Source organism: Leptodactylus fuscus, chromosome 5, assembly GCF_031893055.1.
Source record: "Leptodactylus fuscus isolate aLepFus1 chromosome 5, aLepFus1.hap2, whole genome shotgun sequence".
Lineage (NCBI taxonomy): Eukaryota > Metazoa > Chordata > Amphibia > Anura > Leptodactylidae > Leptodactylus > Leptodactylus fuscus.
The window spans coordinates 31,213,094-31,234,560 of record NC_134269.1 but is presented as its reverse complement, the minus strand read 5'-3'; the positions used below and the strand labels follow the sequence as shown (position 1 = coordinate 31,234,560).

The following is a 21,467-nucleotide window of genomic DNA, read 5'->3' as shown; positions in this document are numbered from 1 at the left end:
GGAAGGAAATGTCACTAACCACCAACGGCTCCGGTGTAAAACCTTAAAGCTGTAGAGCTGCTTTACTGTAAATGCCGTCATGGAGGATCGCCCCGATGTGCCTATCATTTGCAGATTGTCATCAGATCATTCAATAGGTCCCTTCTTAGTGTTAAATAAAGTTAATTGAATTGAGCACTTTTCACACTTATCACAAGGATCGCTGCTGTTAAGATTGTGACCTCCTACGATCATCATGATCACTGACTTGGAATTTATTTATAGAAATCCAGAATATTCCTATACGTTGTACGTTCCTGTAGAAGGTCCATGATATGTCCCTGTTATATTGTGGCATGCTTCATTAGATGGTGTAGCATAGGCCAATTCTACAGGAGAAAATGTTGATCTAATACAGTGTCATACTAGACACAATATGGTCCCCCACACAGTACAATTTGCTCCACAGTGGTCCCCACACAGTATAATATGCTTCACAGATGGGTGCCCACATGGAGGGCTCTGAGTGCTACAGGTTTGCCACCACCGTCCTAGGACATGCAATGACTATATGATCCATGTGGTTCTGCTCATTTATGATTCCGTTCGATCCTGAGAGTGAATGGGCTACATCACTGATTTGCCCTTCACAGTCTTTTTCTGCAAAGTGGCGCCCCCCACTGTACAGGGAGTTGCAGCACAGTCAGGGAGGCAGGAGCGGCATGATTCAGTGCTGCAGCTCCTTGTTCTCTGGCATGATAGGGTTTCAGATTTCGGACTCTTACTTTTCATAAAGTGATGCCGTGTCCTACAAATGATAAGAACCATTAAAGGGGTTTTCCAGGTTTAATAATTGACCTACCTTTAGGTCATATGAAACTTGGAACCCCTGCCGATCAGCTCTTTGAAGAAGTCACAGCATTCGGGTGAGGGCAGCAGCCTCTTCACTACCTATCAAGCACATCACTGTACATGTGCTTTGTGACTGTGTTTGGTATCGCAGCTCAGCCCATTCTCTTGAGTGGGACTGAGCTGCATACAAGTAGACGTGGTGTTTAGAGAGTGGCACTGCCAATTTAAGCACCTGATCTGTTGGGGTCCAGGTGTTGGACCCTCCTGATGACCTATCCTAAGGATAAATTAATAAACCCCTTTAAGCAGGATGGGAGTATAGGTGTCAATAATAGGATCTGGTGATCCATATTTCCCAATTCCATATCTAGCACAAGACTCTGCCATATAAACAGGGAATCTTGTCTAAAGGCCGTCATACTACAAAAAGGTTGTGTAGCCTTGAATTGATCTCTTGCTAAAATGGCATCATGTTCGGCCATGGCCGGGTGTGGGCGTACACACGAAGGGCTTCTTTCCACTGTCATATTTGTGGTCCGCATTCCCTCCATATGTGATTTTTCTGCCAAGATCTGTTCTTGTTTTTGGCAAAATGTATAGAGAACGGAAACTGACCACAAATATGTGTATAGGAGAGCTCCTGCCCGTAAAGTAACATGGAGGAGGAACTGCGCCCCTCCCTACTGCCTCAACCTGGGGTCCCCGCTAAGTGCTCATGGGGTGCATAAGGCCCCCAATTGGGCACAACTGGCATTAACTCTATATTAGATCAGCGAAACGTTATGTAACTAAAAGATTCTCCTCCTGCAACCGCAACTTTATAAAATACAATCCCTATATGGCAGAAAACTGCCTGGGGACAAAGTTGGACATGCAGGACTTTGTCATTTAGACTCCGAGTCGGATGGACGCCCAGCACAGATGTGAGCGTAGCCTCAGAAAACGCTGACGTCCGCATGGGTTTGCGGCCACTAGAACGTTCCCATTCACGGACAGCAAACAGATGTATTGAAAATGGCGGCGAATTGATGCACAAAGTTTATTAGCAAGTGCAGTATTTCTCTTTCCATGATGGTAATGGAGACTGCCGGCACTTGTGCTTCCATGTCGGTGCCCCGGGGCGTGCGGGGTCATTAGTTGTGTAGTCACCTGCTGACAATAGTGCGAGGTCAGGTCAGACAACAGCTGCCATACCAGAGCCATGGATGGCTTCATATATCCTGCTAATCCACATCGCTTTAATACATGATACCTCGGGGTCTCCTCCGTAATGTGATGCACGATGTGCAGACCGTGGGTTATGGTGTATCGTGCTCTATTACTAGGACCATATGGTTCTCAAATAACTGCCAGGACCTGAGGGCACAAGGGAAATAATTCCATGCCGGAACGTATATTCATCTCTGTGCAAGCCAGGTGTCAAGGCTAACAATCGGGCTGCCATTACAGGACCCATGTGACCTAACTTTATCTGGTACCTGCATGTCCTGTCCCTAGTTATGCAGTATCACATGTGAAAAATCCTGTCCTTGTCATATAGAACTCTAGAAAAGCTGGGTGACGACCTATGTGGGAATAGTACTAGCGGTTACACAACCTATGTGGGAATAGTACTAGCGGCTACACACTAGTACACATTCTTATGAAGCAGGTACAGTTCTCACGTGCGTTGTTACCCAACTTTCCTATGCACTGAATGGAAAATTAACCAATAAATGTGATCAATGAATAACTATTCATCCCTATACAGTGTGCCTCACGCCCTGAAAAAGATCCACTTGACATACTCTCATCTTTCCATTCGGTCCTCTTGGAAAGCTAGGTGGCACCCCTGTGTGAGCTGTAAAGACAGTGTTATTATTTGATACCCAACTTTCCCAGAGACAGATATGAGTAAGAAAAGTTGAATTTTAACCACTTGACAGAAGAGGATGACTTAAGGACTTCCATATACTGGTTCTATTATATTCTCAGCTGCTTTTGGGGACACATCTCAGACAGCTTCTTAGACAAAAGATGTTTATCTTATAAGGAACAATGCCAAGAATCTAACAGAACTGGTTTCCTGTCTTCCGCAGCTCAGATTCGGAGGGAAACTTTGACACGCCTGAAGCCGAAACTCCAATCCCATCACCTGTCAAAGAGCAAACTCGAGGTAATCGGCCATACGGATGTCATTCTGATACACGGCCTCAATGTGCAGGTTCTCTGTCCTAAATCTGGATTGTCTTCTTGGTCCTTGTGAATGCCGCTTTTACTCATTCATCTGAATGGCCACCATGTAGTACCCCATCTCACCTGCAGTGGCTACTGCAGAGAAAATACCAGACTGGCTGAGTATCTTAAAGGGGTTGTCTTATTAGATACACTTTCAAAATGTGGGCCCCTGGGTGATAAACTCCTGACACAGGGTCCCCAGAGTAGACAACCAATATGGACAAGGGTTAATTGGAATAGGAATTGGGGTGATCAGCTGATCAGGACTCTGATTTTAGACGGACTCTATGCCGGATGGGCTCTGGTGCACGTGTGAATGTAGTCCTATATGGACAGAGGGGTCTTTCAGCCCCAGATGTGAATGTGCCCCTATAGTTGTGCCTCTGGCGGCCCTTACTATATGATAAAGGCTTCTCTTAGTATATTCTTGCAGAGCATCTCTATACAGTGGCACCCACGTATCCGCCCCCGCTGTACGCATCAAAGCCTGTGAGTTCCCATGTTCATGCTCCATTCCCTGTATCATGTGACTGATCGGCTCATCTCCAGCATATAAAGGCTTTCACGCATCCTGACACATTATTTTCCTTGCTTTATGATTCAGATTTACAGTATGTGGGGGATGACTCAAAGGAAGGAGGAATCTAAATATATTCACCGTCCTGCACAATGGCCTCCGCCTAACACTCATGTCCTTATATCTCTTGCTAGTACTCCATATATACTCCACTATATCTGCTATTAGTACTCCATATATACTCCACTATATCTGCTATTAGTACTCCATATATACTCTACTATATCTCCTATTAGCACTCCATATATACTCTACTATATCTGCTATTAGTACTCCATATATACTCCACTATATCTGCTATTAGTACTCCATATATACTCCACTATATCTGCTATTAGTACTCCATATATACTCCACTATATCTGCTATTAGCACTCCATATATACTCTACTATATCTGCTATTAGTACTCCATATATACTCCACTATATCTGCTATTAGTACTCCATATATACTCCACTATATCTGCTATTAGCACTCCATATATACTCTACTATATCTCCTATTAGCACTCCATATATACTCTACTATATCTGCTGTTAGTACTCCATATATACTCCACTATATCTGTTATTAGTACTCCATATATACTCCACTATATCTCCTCCTATTATTCCATATCTCTCTCCCTCTATTTCTAGTACTCCATATATACTCCACTATATCTTCTATTAATACTCCATATATACTCCCCTATATCTGCTTCTAGTGGGCCATATAATCTCTCCATATACTTTTTCCAAGTACTCCATGTATCCCCCTATATATCCTCCTATTACTCCATAGATCCTCTCCCTATATATCCTCCTAGTACTCCGTATAACCTCCCCCTATATCTCCTTCTCATACTCTATATGTCTTTTCTATATAGTCTATGTCTATATCTAGTCTTATTACTCCATATATCCTCCCCTTCATATCTCTTCTTATTACTCTATATTTCCTCCTATTACTCAATATAACCCCTCCATATAGCTCTTCTTATTACTACATATATTGCCCTCCCTATATCTCATCCTATTACTCTATATATCCCCCTATTACTCTATATATCCCCTATATCTCATCTTATTACTCTCTACAGCCTCTCTTTATATGCCTTCCTGCTACTCTATATATCCCCCTATATTTCCTCCTACTCCAACATGTAACCCCTCTCTATATCTGCTCTTACTACATATATCCCCCTCCCTATATCTCATCATATTACTCCATATATCCCGCCTATATCTCATCCTATTATTCTATATATCCCCCCTATATATCTTCCTATCACTCTATATACCCCTCCTATAGATCCTTCTGTTACTCTCTATATCCTCTCTCTATCCCTCCTCCTATTACCCCACTACAGGTATAGCACCACCATCATCGGGTTCCTGTGCGGTTCTGGCCTCGGTTCCTTTATGATGGGGCCTATGTCTTGTTTACATTGAGTATTCGCTTTGTCCTCAGACTACATACCAGCCGGCACTGGAAACAAATGTCAGGAACATTCTCCACTGGAGGATTCCTGGCATTTTTCTATGGCGGCCTCACAAGGCATCCGACTATTTAACCCTTCAGAGGTCAGCTATGTGTGATATCTCTATAGACCTGGCGCCTGCACCGCCGTATGACCTGTACGGAGCTGTAGTCACTGACAATAAGGGCTTCATGCAAAGTCCTTGTAGCCCATAGGCCAGTGATGAGGATGATCAGTTTTGATGTTCTAAATTGTTGATATTATATGATCAATGGGCATTATTTGAGGGGTTTATACAGATTATTGGGATAAAATGTCCACTGTGTTCTAGAAACAGCGCCACGCCTGCCCACAGGTTATGTCTGATATTGCTTCTATTCACTTTAGTAAAGTTGGGTTGTGTCTGGTATTTCACCCCAACGTCATTGAAATGAACAGAACCTAACTGCAATACCAGACACAACCTGTAGAGAGGTGTGGTGCTGTTTCCAGAAGTTGTCATGTTTTCCTAATAATGTACATTTTCCTTTCTACTTATGTTCTAATATGTAAAAATAACATCATAAAATATAATCCATGGTGGGATCTGTCCTATACACAAAGTAACTGGTTAGCAGTTTTTCATTAAAGCTTCTTTAAATAAAAAAAATAAGTGAAAATCTATACAAAAAATACACAGAATTAGGTGAGGGATAAAGAAGTCTCTTTCTGTCTGGCACTATTCACACTACTGCCATTAATGGGTGGAGAAACTCTTGAGTGTTTTGTTTTTCTGCAGCACCCCCACAGGAAAAATTAGGCATTACACAGTTCACATTTAAAGGGATCCTATCATTCAATCACAATTTTTTCTGATTAACACGTCAGAGTAGCCTTAAGAAAGGCTATTCTTCTCCTACCTTTCGTTGTCTTGTCCGCACCGTGTTGTCTTCTACAGCAAGCCGACTGTGCATGCCCGCTGGCCACAAGAAAATGGCCACTTACAATACTGTGCAAGCAGCCATTTTTCTTGTGGCTGCGGGCATGCACAGTCGGCTTTGCCCTAGGCCCGAGGCCTAGAAGTTAGAAGCCACCGCCGGAAGAAGACGCGGTGAAGGCCTCGTTCCAGAAGAAGATGGAGGCGGTGCTGGAGAGTTCTCTGGCAGCATTTGGGACGCCCCAGTGCTGCGAAAGAACTCTTTTACATACCGACAAAAAAAACGGATTTTCAAACGAACGGCAGCGCAGAGAAGACGATGAAAGGTAGGAGAGGAATAGCCTTTCTTAAGGCTATTCCGACGTGTTAATGAGAAAAAATTGTGATTGAATGATAGGATCCCTTTAAAGGGGTTATCTGAGTGTAGGTTCTGCAGCACTGTCCCATTGAATTCTATGCGGTAGGGCTGCAGTACCTACACTTGGCGCTAATACACCTTTAAGTTATTGTGCCTGTGAAAGACCCAATGTGTAGTCATTTTCACTGTGACTAATAGAGATCCTAAACAGGGATGCCCCCTCCCCCATTATGTTACAATAGGTTAGATGAAAATTAGCTTTCTAGACCAGGTGCTTCCTTTAAAGGCAATGCATCACCAGACATGAACAAGTTTTTATGTTAAACCTATGCTTTTAAGATATTTTTTTTTTTTATTTATTTAATTTTGCATGTTAGAAGCTATAGTTTAAAAAACTGCAATTTTAACTCTGGCCACAAAGCCTAATAATAGACAGTTGACAAGACACACATCATCACAATAGATCTATAGATAACACCACTGACCCATCACTACATCCACTACTGACAATTGATGATGTCACAGTTTATCTTCTTCCCCTCCCCCTACAGAGCATATCTAGAAAACTCTCCCATAGACCTCAGTGAGTCAGCTCCAGACTATTGCTGCATATGGCCATGAGACTGCTGTAAAGCAGATCACTAAGTGCTGTTAACAGAGCAGAGGAGAAGCCCAGGAAAGATGGCTGCTTCCATGGAAAGATGGCCACCAGGGTGAAAAATTATTCTAATTTCTATTACCAAAATGGATTCCTCTGTTCTTTGTCAAAGTGACAACGATGTCAAAAAGTTTTATATGGGTGTTAAAAAAAAAAAAAAAAGCCAAAAAACCAATTTCCATGGGCCGTGACTATTACATTACGTGTGACTGTAGGACAGGAGACCATTTCATAAAGGAAGTACAAACAATGTACGTAGTGTCTTAATAAAGAAAGACATAGGAGGGGAAATCCTTACTGAGGGCGACAAAGCCGTTACTGCAAACCACAGCTTTCTCCACCGCCCACCACCGAGGCGTCTCAGGAGAACTGCAGCAGAACTGCAGGAACTTTTCTATAAAGAGATGATGAGAAGACTTGGCTCTGGTGGCATGTTTGGTGGAGCTTGTCTTTTAGGAGTCACAACTTCATGTCAATGTCCGGGTTTATACAAATATGGCTGCTTTCCTATGAATATGGCACCATAGTGGTCCATTGTCTGTGTTAGTATTGCAGCTCAGCTCCTTAGAAGTGAGTGGGACTGAGATGTAATGTGGTAATGTTCTGGGTAATATGTATTCATGTTGCCCGCCTCACCATACACATATTCGTGTACTCATATTGCCCGCCTCACCATACACATACTCGTGTACTCATGTTGCCCGCCTCACATACATATACTCATGTACCCATGTTGCCCGCCTCACCATACACATACTCATGTACTCATGTTGCCCGCCTCACCATACACATATTCGTGTACTCATGTTGCCCGCCTCACATACATATACTCATGTACCCATGTTGCCCGCCTCACCATACACATACTCATGTACTCATGTTGCCCGCCTCACCATACACATATTCGTGTACTCATGTTGCCCGCCTCACCATACACATATTCGTGTACTCATGTTGCCCGCCTCACATACATATACTCATGTACCCATGTTGCCCGCCTCACCATACACATACTCATGTACTCATGTTGCCCGCCTCACCATACACATATTCGTGTACTCATGTTGCCCGCCTCACCATACACATACTCATGTACTCATGTTGCCCGCCTCACCATACACATATTCGTGTACTCATGTTGCCCGCCTCACATACATATACTCATGTACCCATGTTGCCCGCCTCACCATACACATACTCATGTACTCATGTTGCCTGCCTCACCATACACATATTTGTGTACTCATGTTGCCCGCCTCACCATACACATATTCGTGTACTCATGTTGCCCGCCTCACCATACACTTACTCGTGTACTCATGTTGCCCGCCTCACCATACACATATTCGTGTACTCATGTTGCCCGCCTCACCATACACATATTCGTGTACTCATGTTGCCCGCCTCACCATACACATACTCGTATACTCATGTTGCCCGCCTCACCATACACTTAATCGTATACTCATGTTGCCCGCCTCACCATACACTTAATCGTGTACTCATGTTGCCCGCCTCACCATACACTTAATCGTGTACTCATGTTGCCCGCCTCACCATACACTTAATCGTGTACTCATGTTGCCCGCCTCACCATACACTTAATCGTGTACTCATGTTGCCCGCCTCACCATACACTTAATCGTGTACTCATGTTGCCCGCCTCACCATACACTTACTCGTGTACTCATGTTGCCCGCCTCACCATACACATACTTGTGTACTCATGTTGCCCGCCTCACCATACACATACTTGTGTACTCATGTTGCCTGCCTCACCATACACATGCTCGTGTGCTCTTCTGTTTTCAATGTGGAGTGGGGGGTAATCTACTATCGTGTACCTCCAGCGGGAGCACCTTGTATTCTATAAAAACAAGAAGATTGCATATTGAAATTCAACATGTCCAATGCTCCTTTCCCCCCACATCCTCTGTTGGGGCACACTCGGTGGGTGGAGCTGATTTTAAATGGGTACTACATCTTACCAGTACATCCCCTGCATCGGATAAGGTTTATTACTAGTATACAGTTTGGTCCCCTGGGGCCCATTTATTACTAGTGTGTAGGGCATCTGGGGAGGACGGAACTTTCTTTCCTTTGTCTTCCCGACTGGCACCCTGACTCACATGACTGACTATCCTCTGCTCAATGGGCCTATAGACCAAAAAGAGTGAAGACTGTGATATCACTAAGAGTTGTAGTGGCTGCAGAGGAGACCAAGGAATCAGAGATTCGGCCTCCCCCGCTGCCCTCCACACAGATATCCAGTATCAGCAAATTTTATTGATAACTTCTCCATTGTATAGGTTATAGATGTCTAGTGAGAACAGCTGATCGGTGGGGGTCTTAAAGATAGGCCATCAATATATAAACCCCTTTTAATGTGTATGGCCACTTTTACCCCTTGGCATGATAAATGTGTACATGGCGCCCTTTCTTCACAGCCAAGCCAACGGTACTTACGAAAAGTGGGGATTGGCAGGGTCAAAGCTATAGAGAAGGTAGAGCTGTAGTATCACTTTCTGGTGTCCAAGGTGGCCCAGTAACCCCTCACTGCCCACTACCAAACAGACCCCAGTTATATAAAGGACACCTGGGGGCCGGGTAGAGATTTTGCGCTGGGGTTTAGTTTGGTGGATCCTTCAGGATTAAAGCTTTTTACGACGTCTTTCACATCTAATTGCTGTTCTTACGGCTTTTACATATAACAATCCCACTTTTTGGCTTGAGATGAAAGCCCTGTATTAGTAATGTAATTACCACTAATACTCCCCCGGAGTCCTGCAGGCAGGCGGCTTGTGTTGTGTGTTTGGAAGGAGAAGTTATTTTAATATTTTACAGATATGGGCAAAGATCTCCATAGTAAACATGAGTTATGATGCAAGTCTCTCTTCTTACCCCTGTTTTTTTTAGGATGATTACCTTTCTCATATGTTTTAGTATGGGATAATGTACTGATACCTGGGATGATTGATCCCTCGGGGTCTGCACAACATCTGTTCCCTTGGCACAATACCTAGATGGATTCATATTTATTTTTGGAAACCAGTGGTTTTACTTCTTGCGACCATATGAATACTATTTCTCTGGAATATCCTGCCTGCTGTTTTGATCTTTGAGTCTGGGCATGCAATGAATACCTTACAGGGGAAAGTCAAAGAAGCGGGTTCTCACGTACGGGTTTTTGCCAAACTGTGTGCAAGCAGATCTTAGATCATTCTGTAACTTCCATAGACTTCAATGGAGAGAGCCATGCGCAGTTCTCCATGCAGACTGCTATGAGATAGGCAACCCCTACTACTTAAAGAGGACCTTTCATGTCCTTGGGCACCGCTAGAAAGCCGACAGTGCACTGAATTCAGCACTCTGTCGGTTTTCCCGTTATGTGCCCTGGGCTGGAGATATGGGTGCCATTACCAATCTCTCCCCACTGTCAGAAAAGTGTTCCTGACAGTCAAGCTGGGCAGTGTGGAACGCCCCCCCCTGACTGTACTCATCTATAGACTAGTACCGGGGGGCGCTCTTCACAGCTCAGCGTCAGCATCTGACAGTACAGGGCTATGGATGAGTATTGTCAGGGGGGTGTTCCTCACAGACCAGCTAGACTGTCATGAACACTCTTCTGACAGTGGGGAGAGATCGGTAACGACACAGATATCTCCAGCCCCAGGACACATAATGGGAAAGCCGACACAGAATTTTTTCTTTAAGGGGTTTTCCACTGGGTAAAAATCTGCCACAAAAGTCTGAGTGGGTTAATAAATAATTGAGACAATACTGCCCTCACTGATTTATTTTATGCAACCTAACTCCCCCTTCCCAGCTGGTCCCCGGTCCCTTATCTATTGCCACTTCCTGCTCCTTCTGGACACTTAGGAAATGACCACTCAGCCAATCACTGGATGAGTCAGGACACAGGTCATTTCCTATGTGTCAAGAGGGAACAAGAAGAGACCAGCAGGGAATCTGTAAAACATTAGAACAGGAACAGAAGGGATGAAGTGAGGTGAGTATCTTTATTATTCAGCTCCTTCTGATCCCTATGTAAAGACATTTACCTGCTGGGCAACCCCTTAAAGATCATAAACCCCCATTAAATGGAAGATTAGAATTGATTTTCTCCAGGGGATGTCCATGTTGGGCCTCCAAAATTTCACCGATGATGATCTGGTCACCTGTTTCCCTGCTTCGAGAAACCCTACTGATCAGTTATAATCTTTGATGGAACATATCAGGAAATGTTCAGTTCCCCTACAACGCCACCACAGGGGAATGAAGCATGAATGTCATGGATGGATGGATGTACCTGGTCCTCCAGAACAGGAGATGTTTCTTGTAGACGTTCTGCTTTGACCTATTAGACAAGGTCTCTGAATTAGAGAATCACCATATGTGGCGGTTTACGTGAAAAGGGCCCAGATCGTCGATACTAATTATAGAGAAAATAGTCCAAAACATATTTGGGTAAAAAAATCACAATTTTGTTTTATGCAAAAATTTTATTTAAAAATATGTCAATTGTGCTTTCAATAAAAATTTTTTTGCTGTTTCGGACAATGTTACACCATAACCGTTACAATGATACCAAGAACTCCATATCGACAATGTGGGCCCTTTTCACATAAACAGCCACATATAGTCATTTAGAATGTCCAACCATGAATGGAAGCCTAAGACTTATGACCACGGTTTTGTTTTGTTTTTTCATCTAGCTTTTTGAATGTTTTTAAAAACTTTTTTTTCCTATTTTACAGATTTGACAGAAACAAAGAATGATGTCACCAATCTCCTATCTGAATTATCTCTTAATGAAAACAACAATGTATCAAGAAATGGAACCTCAGAACTAGACCTTGAGACCAAGGTGGACAGAGTTACAAGTGGACCTGATGCTAGCAATGATGGTTCTACCAACAAGACACCGAGTGATACAGTCCAAGAACCTATTCCCGCGAATAGTATGGTCCAGTCACCAGAAGATCCATCTATAGTTAAATGTCTTTTTCCATTGAATGACAACGATACTCCGCCAAAAATGGTAGATGGAGAAGACGATGTGATCAATAACAACAATGGCCTACAGACAGAAGATGGTTTAGCATTGGATTCTTCTGGGCAAGACGTTGACCACAACTCCTCGATGGAATCATCTAAAGATGTCAAAAAAGATTCCCCAAGAAAAGTTCGTAAATCTGTCAGTAAACTTCCATCAAAGATACCGAAAGAGAATTTGCAGAAGACAACAGCCAAGAAGGGAGATACCACTACCAACCCCGAGGATGTCCCTCTTTCTAAATCTTCCTATAATTTTGACCCCAACCAATGGGATGACCCCAACTTCAACCCATTTGGTGGAAAATCTGCCTTACCTCCTTCCCCAACTGTCACAAGGGCACCAACTGGATTCAACAAAAACTTCGATGATGACACCTTGGATCATCATAAACCATGCAAGACACTGTCCAGCTCTGAAACGGACCTGTCTGAGGAACCCAAACCAAGGAAAGGAACTGGAAGCGCCCGATCATCTCCGAAGATGGGAAGATCACGTCTGATCACGTATGTTTTAGAATACCTGTATACCTTTTTTCTTTCATGATCAAATTAGAGTTATTGTACTAAATTGAGCGACTAAAAGTATGTTTGTGTAACCTTGGGCCACTCCTTGGAGACCACAGGTCCACTGTTACATATGGAGATCATCTCTTATTTCTAGCTTTGTTCAGTGGAATATTTTAGGGTTGTCACTTGGCAATTTCATGAAGAATTCACATAAAGGTGTTTCTTGTGGTCTTTGTTAATTGAGGATAGGCTATCAATTGAAGATCAGTGGGGGGTTGACAGCAGGGACCCACACAGATCAGCCACTTAAAGCGGCCACGGCACTCCCTAAGCTCTGCTTCCGCTTCACAGGCCATGTCATACCACGTTCAGCGACCACATGACCTCTTCGCAGCTCAGTCCCATTGAAATGATGGGGCTAAGTTGCGATACCAAGTATAGCTGCTATACAATGTACCCCGCTGTGCTTGGTTTTCTATGAAGAGGCTGCAGCACTCAATCGAATGCTGCAGTCTCTTCAGGGAGCTGATCGGTGGTGGTCCTGGGTGTCTGGCCCCCAACATTGATAGGTCATCAATTAATAAGCCTGGAAAACACCTTTTAATGTGTTATGAATTCGTTTGGTACAAAAATCTCACAACGTTGTACAAAATTGGGTTAATGGGGTTGTAATGGATTAGAAAAACATGGCTGCTTTCTTTTTAAAACAACCCCGCACCTGAATATGGGAGTTGCCTGATATTACAACTTAGCCCTATTCTACGCTGAGCTGCAGTACCGCATGCCACCTGTGGACTGGTTTGGCGCTGTTTCTAGAAGAAACCCCCCTTTAATGGTCTACATTGTAGGACTATTTCAGTTCCATAGTCCTAGTCCCTGTATGGGTTTATACAGAATCATTTGTATCCCTCATGGATTTTCCACTTTTGCTCCTTCCTGTTACTTCATATAACCTCTCTATAACACCATGTGGCTTTATAACTCCTCCTACTCCTTGTAAATTCTTCCTTTGCTCTCCATGTCTTCTCCTACTAAAATTTTTTCCTCCCTGTAACTTAAAATGTCGGTCAATAGTCAGCCATGTTGAAGGTTGAGGATTTATGGTAAGGAATGTAAATTTGGTCTACCGGCATCATGTTATAGAGCAGGGCGAGCTGAGAAGATTCAGCTCTTTCTATGCTTAGGAGTCCAGTGGGTGGTCCTGCTCGCTAGTCTGCATGGGAAAGACTGCCAGTCATTGGGTAGGACCACCGGACTCCTAAGACTGGTCCCCAATAGAGAAAACCAACTCTCAGCCAGTTCCATGAAGTTCAATGGCCAACAGAAAAGTTTATTTGGGTCAAGTAGGGGATCGGCCAAAGCTTTATTAAAACATATGAAGGTTTTTGTTCTTAAAATACATGGTGGACATGTTCTTGTTCTACCAGGTGACATGTTTGCTTCTATTCCATGCCATTTGAAAGGGAATAATGTCCTGCCATATGCCAGCAGTGACACCTACATAAAGGAACGACATTGTACCACAAGACCCGAAAAAACCAGTTACGTCCATGGGCCTTCCATGCACAACACCAAATAGGTGGATGGGTTGCTCGGTCCTTGGCCATCAGCGTAACCAGAGAAGATAATCCCACTCACTCCACAAAGCATATTGTTGGTTAAGACCAAACTACTGGCGGCCTAAGCCAATGAGAGGGCATGTTGGGAGGACAAAAGAAGTTTCACGTGAAGGACCATGGTGGCCACCAGTCATGGCAACCTTGAATTGCACCATCTCATCCCACAAAACTATGTATCTCCTCTGTTCCTCCTTCTCTATACCAGATGTCGGTAGATTGGACAGGTTCCTGCAGAAAGCTAAGGGCAGTGAATGGATAGGTTGATGTCCTCTTCCATTTTGTGTATTTTCTAGGGGTGCATTTTAGGGTCTTCCGTTTATGGATCCCATTGCTCAACAAACCATGTAACTGTGTCCACTATGACTACATCTACTAATAATATCACCCGCCATATCTAAGACACCAAGCCAGTGATTATATTTAGTGGGTCGCCCTTCTTCAGTCTCCACTGGCTCAACTGTCCTCTCCTTTCTTTTCTTCCTTTGCCTCAGGACTTCTGAGCAAGTGAAATTTCTCTGTTTTCTGTTGTAAGTATTCTCTGTATGTTATCATGAGATTGGAGTATTTTATAGATTAATATGCTAAGCATGTTCCGTGTAGACATGGACCAGAAAAGAGCCGTATCGGTGGCACAGGAGAAGGTAATCCGGTGCCAGAGGAGTATGGTTGGAAGAGGTTGTATGAAGTAGCAGAGAGGAATTAAAGGGGTCGTGCCATTAGAGAGACACATTGCCTATCCAAAAGGTTAGGGGCTGATTCACATCGCTGGTGATCTGGAGTTCCCCAGCAATCAGGAGAAGGGGGGACCCTGAAACCTTCCTGTGAATGAAGCACCACCCCTTTAAGAGTCATGTTATACAAATTAAAGGAGTCTCCCAGGCTTGTTAATCGATGACCTTTGCTTAGGATAGGTCATCCACTGAAGATCAGTAAGGGTTTAGAAGAGTGCTGTGACCTCTTCACACCAAACCAAGTGTAGCGCTATCCATTTTATAGCCACTTTTTTTGGCTCTATTCACTTGAATGGGACTGAGCTGTCAGGCCATGTGACTGATGAATATGACATTACATGGCCTGTGGTGAAGAAGTAAAGTAGCGCTTAAGACAGCTGATCGGCAGGGGTCCTGGGTGTTGGACCACCACCGATTTTCAATTGATGGTCTAGTCTAAAGGATAGGTTATCAATTAACAAAGTCTGGATAGACTCCTTTGTTAGGTGGATTTATATGGAGGTTTGTGTCCTCATAGGAGGAGAGACGGGATCCTATGATATAGTATTAGCAAGCTGTTCTATGGGTTAATACAGTGTACTCTGTAGGCAGCATGTTATGAAACAGGAGGAGCCGTAGGAAAAGATTCAGTATAACTTCTAGTATATTGATCTTAATCCCTGCTCATTCTGGGTTTAAGAGTCCAGGGGGCGGTCCTACTGAGTGATTCATAGTCATTTTTGTATGTACGTTCCTACAGGGATGACTGCCACTCACTGAGTAGGCCCGCCCACTGGACTCCTAAGCTCATTCTTATAGAATATAGCTGTCAGTTACTGCGTAGCCCCACCCACTGGACTCCTAAGCTCATTCTTATAGGGATAGCTGTCAGTTACTGAATAGTTCCACCCACTGGACTCCTAAGCTTATTTTTATAGGGCAGGGGTGCTCACACTTTTTCAGCATGTGAGCTACTTTATTAGCTGACCAGTGCAAAAGATCTACTACCCACTTTGTGGGCGGGACCGGGGCGGGCTTGTCTGTGGGCGGGGCCGGGATGTGCGAGGGGCCGGGTGGATCGTGACAGCAGGAGACAGCAGTGTTCTGTGGCCGCCCAGGGATCCCTGATGTCTATTTGTTCACAGCGCAGGTTGAGAGTTATCTCTGGACACTGGCAGGCTGGGGCTGCGGTAGCCCCGCCTGCCAGTGTCCGGAGATGACTCTCAGTCTGCACTGTGAACAAGCAGACACCGGGGATCCCTGCATCCCGCGATCGACCAGTAGATCGCGATCGACATATTGGGCACCCCTGTTATAGGGATAGCTGTCAGTTACTGAGTAGCCCCACCCACTGGACTCCTAAGCTCATTCTTATAGGGATAGCGGTCAGTCACTGAGTAGCCCCACCCACTGGACTCCTAAGCTCATTCTCATAGGGATAGCTGTCAGTCACTTGGTAGCCCCGCCCATTGGACTCCTAAGCTCATTCTTATAGGGATAGCTGTCAGTCACTTGGTAGCCCCACCCACTGGACTCCTAAGCCCAACAGATCTTCAAATAAATAAATGACAAGTTGCGCTGAATCTTTTCCCACAATCCCATATATCAATCTGCTCGGCTCCTCCTGCCCTATAACATACTGCTTCCAGATTGTATTGTATTGTCATTGTGTCACGTTCCCTATAAAGAAAGCGTTATAGGGAGAAGATACAAAGCTGTATAGAGTAATAGGAGGATTTCTATAGGACTGTATGTAGTGGTTATATAGGAAGGGATGTGTAATAATGGGAAACTATATAGGGCCAGGTAAATTTCCCCGTATTCACATGGAGGGCTGCCATTACTTTATAGTGTATAGCGGCCATCTTCTCCGGCTCTAGGAGATCGCTTTTCAGCGCCGTTTTGGGTTATGGTCGGAGAGGCTTCGCCGCCTCTTACTTGCAATATGTTACAGAAATTCAAGAAACTGAAATCCTCCTCCATATGGCACAAAATTATGTTTCTCAATCATCATGGAAACCGAGCTTCTGACTGTATCGATGGTTACGGATTCCTCTTCTGAAACGTGTTTTATACGCCATCTGCTGATTGTTATATACTGTAGATACCTATAGGACATGGCAGTATGGCTACCTATATCTGCAGCCTTCTATAGCTTTACTAAACCAAACGCAGGTCAGCGTAGACGTTCATGGCGATCGCGGTCGCGTCCGCGTCTATGGCTCCATTCACATTGAATAATTTGTCTGAATTCTAATTTACCAGGTCGTCCCCTCGGTGACTATATAGTCATTACAGGGAACAAGATGACTGCCACTTCCTTTTTATTGCTCAAGAAGCCGCTCCGAGCGTGCCAAGCAGTTCCCCTTGCCAGCCCCATAAACCGCGCCAGCCCTTCCTCCTGGCAGGCAGCACAAATACGGAAGTAGAGGACATATTAGCATGCTGACCAGGCGGTATTATATGGCAGGCTGCACGCATTACTAAGCCTTATTAGCATGCGAAGGGTAAAAGCCACAAAGTTTCTTCCGGCTTTTACATTTATTATGTTCCTTAGAATATAGCTATGCCACTGTTATAGCCTGCGGGATATTGCCCCTATGGATGGAGCCTGTGGATGAAGAGCTAATGCACAACAGCGCCACCTAATGGTTACAATATCGTTAACCCAAGGGAGCTGTCAATTGTATCTTTAGTACCAATATACAGTTGGAATCCTATAGCCCAAAGCTAAAGTTGGACAAACCTGACCATTATCTAATGTGCATGAGTGCCCCCAGATGGCAGATGGCAAAGGATCGGACCTGTTAGATTTTAGCATACTAAATCCCTTTGTTCTAGAAGGAACCAAGTGTCTGGCAGCAACTTTCTTCCATGTTTCCATCTGAGCTTAGATGTGTGACCTGCTGTATAAAGGGTATTGGTAGCCTAAGCCCACATACACATGACTGAGTCCAGTCTGTGGAAAACTATGATACAGGGACTCCTATGCACATGGCCAAGTTCATTCTGGATACTATGGTCCCCACACGGACTGTTTTCCATGGGCTGGACTTGGTCGGTGGATGCGGCCTTAAACCTTACTCGCACGTTTGCATTTTGCAGATGTGTAATGTCCCCAAGAACCAAGGACTGTATGCGGACCCACTTATTATAATGGCTGCACGTAGATGTCCACCAATCAATGGACCGTGGAAAAAGAATGGAGAATTGCCCCATTATAGTCTATGTGGCCTATTTATGAAGACTTGCAGAAATAATCCTCATTGTGTCCTGATCATGGTGGTCATGGACATCCCACATCCACAAAATGCATCCAAGTAGATAAGGCCTTAGGCTCTGTTCACATTAGCGTCTTGCTGATCCACTGCAAATCAATTTTTTAGGCATCTCTGAATAAATCCTAAAAAATTATTTCAAAAAGGGATTTTCTTTTAAGAATATAGGATCGGTCATCGATGAGGTTCCCGGGGGTTGAACTTCCAGTTTATGGGGATTTTTCAAAAATAAAACTTAAAGGGATCCTATCATTCACACACTATTTTTTTCTTGAGTCTATTCCGACGTGGTACCTAGAAAATGGTATGTGGTACAAGAAAATGGTACGTGGTACGAGAAAATGGCCGCTTGCACAGTATTGCAAGTGGCCATTTTCTGGTGGCCTGTGGGTGTGCGCAGTCTGCTCTGCCCGAGGCCTAGAAGTTACAAGCCACCGCCGTAAGAAGAGGCTAAAGATGACGCTGCTGACGAAGATGGAGGCGTCGCTGGAGAGAGTTCTCTCGCAGCATTGGGGACGCCCCAGTGTTGTCTGAGCACTGCAGCCTGCCCCCAGTGCTGCGAGAGAGCTAATTTGCATACCAACAAAAACCGGGATGATAGGTGAACGGCGGCACGGAGAAGACGGCGAAAGGTAGGAGACGAATAGCCTCTCTTAAGGCTATTCCGACGTGGTACCTAGATAAAATAGTGTGTGAGTGATAGGATGCCTTTAAAAAGGGGCTTAAAAGGAGGTAACTTGTCCCACATTCCTCAAACAAATGTAACTCCTGAAGTTTTTCACATTTTTTTTTTTTATATAAAAAATTGAGTCTTCAGTCGTTGATACCTTTTTTTAATGGCTAACTAAAATGATGACAGATTGCAAGCTTTCCAGGCTCTAGGCCTCTTCCTCAGGCATAGTTGCTGCAATCTGTCATCATTATTAGTTAGCCATTAAAAAAAGGGATCAACTACTGAAGACTCATTTTATATTTCGTATCCACTGGCTAACATGGTACAAAGATGTTTTCACATTTTTTTTGGAATAGCACGGTGCAATGTATAGGTCTCTAGGAGACTTGGCCTTGTTGCCTGTGACATTTCAGATTTCCCTAGGGAGGCTCATGTGATTAAAATACCAGACATTCCAGCCATTTGTTTGGTATATTCATCCCACATCAAAGTCCTCCTCGTCCTATCAGATATAATATGGGCGTAGCACGGTGAACAATCCATATCTACAGAAGTGATCCCGTGTGTGGGAACTAAAAACAGTAACAGGACTGTACTGCCGTGTGCTTCAAGGGCTTCTCTTTGGACGATCCTTATTAGACATGTCCATTACCAATAGACTGATGACAGAGCACAGCAGAAACCCAAAGTGATCGACTGTAAACTGTGGAAAAGCTCAGTGTCTCTGCAGCGCCACCACTGGGGAAACTAAGCATTACACAGTGTCCATTCACATCAAGATAAGATAATTCTTTAATAGTCCCACATTGGGGAAATTTCAATGGGTTGTCTTCGTAATACAGGACAGGTCCTCCAGAACAAGAGGCATGATGATCTGAAGAAGACACCTTCTATAAACTCTGAATTCCCTAGTAGGGTTTATGGATGGATTCCTGTATACTAGACAATGTATTCCCTAGTAGGGTATACGAGGATGGATTTCTGTATACTAGACAATGTATACTAAACAAAAGTACCATGAAAAGTTTTGTGACCTGATATACTTTGTGTTTCAATTCTTATCAATCTGCTTGCTGTAAATGATCAATCAACATCTCTAAACCCGCCATCATATGTTGTACTTTGATATTATAAGCCTACTTGGCGTGAAGATCCACTACATTTTTGGGAAAGCTCTTGAGGCTACTGTATAATTTATGCCAACCTTCTTTGTAGGCCTAGTTTTAAGCACGGCGAGGTGTTTTATGGTGTACTGTGGCCGTATACAGTATATCCCTACAGCCCACCACCTTGAGGATAAGGAAAAGCTGTAGTTTAGGTCAACGTACAACCTCACCGTGATCTCTTTTCAATTTCTGTTCTTGCTCATGTTGATGGATACTAGAACTTCAGACCAAGTATGTGGGGGGGGGGGGGGGGTGTAACAGTTCGTGGGGTCTCATCTTCCTCTTGCTTGGTGGCAGGTGGACACATATTGGGCAGTGATCTCCACAGTGGCTTCTTCTTCTCCCAGTAGGATGTAGAGTTTCCTCTTCTCGTCTGCAGATGTGAAGTCTGGGATGTGGGCAGAGAGTCTTTGGTAGTAGACGGCCCTCACAGTTGAGTATTTGGTGCAGTGTAGCAGGAAGTGGGTCTCGTCCTCTAGGGCCCCCTGGTCACAGTGCTGGCACAGTCTATTCTCCCGTGGCTTGTACGTCTGCCTGTGTCGCCCCGTCTCCATCTCCAGGTTGTAGGCACTCAATCTGTACCGGCTCAGGGTCTGTCTGTGTTTGGGGTGGTGTATTCTCTCCAGGTAGGTGGCCATGGTGTAGTCTCTTTGCAGTGACTGGTACACGGTGAGTTTCTTGGAGTTATTTATTGCGCTTCTCCATTCCTCGATGTACCGCTCTTTGTCTCTCTCAATGGCTCCTTTTATTTGAGCCTTGTTCAGGGCATGTTGGGGGTTTTGGCTTGGCAGATGGCTGATGCTTGGTTGGGGGGTGTTGGGTTTGCTCAGGGCCCTGTGGTTTAGCCAGGCTTGGTGGTGGTAAGAGCCAGGACTGCTGCCCTGTATGTGTGTTCAGAATGATAGCGCCCTCTTCTGCATGGTGAGCCATAGGGGGAGTCTTCCTAGCTCTGCCCGGCATCCCATGTTGGAGGTGTTGCGGTGGACATGGAGGAGGTACTTGCAGAACTCAGGTGGAAGTTCTCAGTTGGGCTGGAATCCCACTTTGACTGGTCTGGGTAGGTCGCTGGGCCCCAAACCTCACTGCCATAGAGAAGGATCGGAGCGATGACTGGGTCAAATATCTTTAGCCAGACCCTCACTGGTGGTTTGAGGTGGTACAGTTGTCTTCTGATGGCGTAGAAGGTTCTGCAGGCTTTTACTTTCAGGGTTTCTATTGCTGCTTTGCAGATTCCTGATTGGCTGAGCTCCAGCCCCAGGTAGGTGTAGCTGTTGGTTTTCTCCAGTGTGGAGCCGTTCAGTGTGAATTGTGGGGTGGAGTCTTTATTGTGGCCCTTCTTCTGAAATACCATGACTTTGGTCTTCTTCTGGTTGATGGGTAGGGCCCATGTGGTGCTGAATTTTTCCAGCACTGACAGGCGTTCTTGGAGGTCTTT

General features: G+C 44.5%; 1 protein-coding gene across 3 annotated transcripts in view; it reads left to right on the top strand.

The window, feature by feature from the left end:
* The window catches only part of TACC1 (transforming acidic coiled-coil containing protein 1), a 41,378-nt gene that overhangs the window by 2,015 nt on the left and 17,896 nt on the right, over positions 1–21,467 (top strand). For 2 of the 3 annotated variants that reach the window (XM_075272848.1, XM_075272845.1), the window contains exons 2-4: positions 2,910–2,986; positions 11,779–12,583; positions 14,697–14,732. In XM_075272848.1, coding sequence (XP_075128949.1) covers positions 2,910–2,986; positions 11,779–12,583; positions 14,697–14,732 — 918 coding nt within the window. The remainder of the gene's footprint in view (positions 1–2,909; positions 2,987–11,778; positions 12,584–14,696; positions 14,733–21,467) is intronic. The other variant, XM_075272847.1, reaches the window with a different exon arrangement.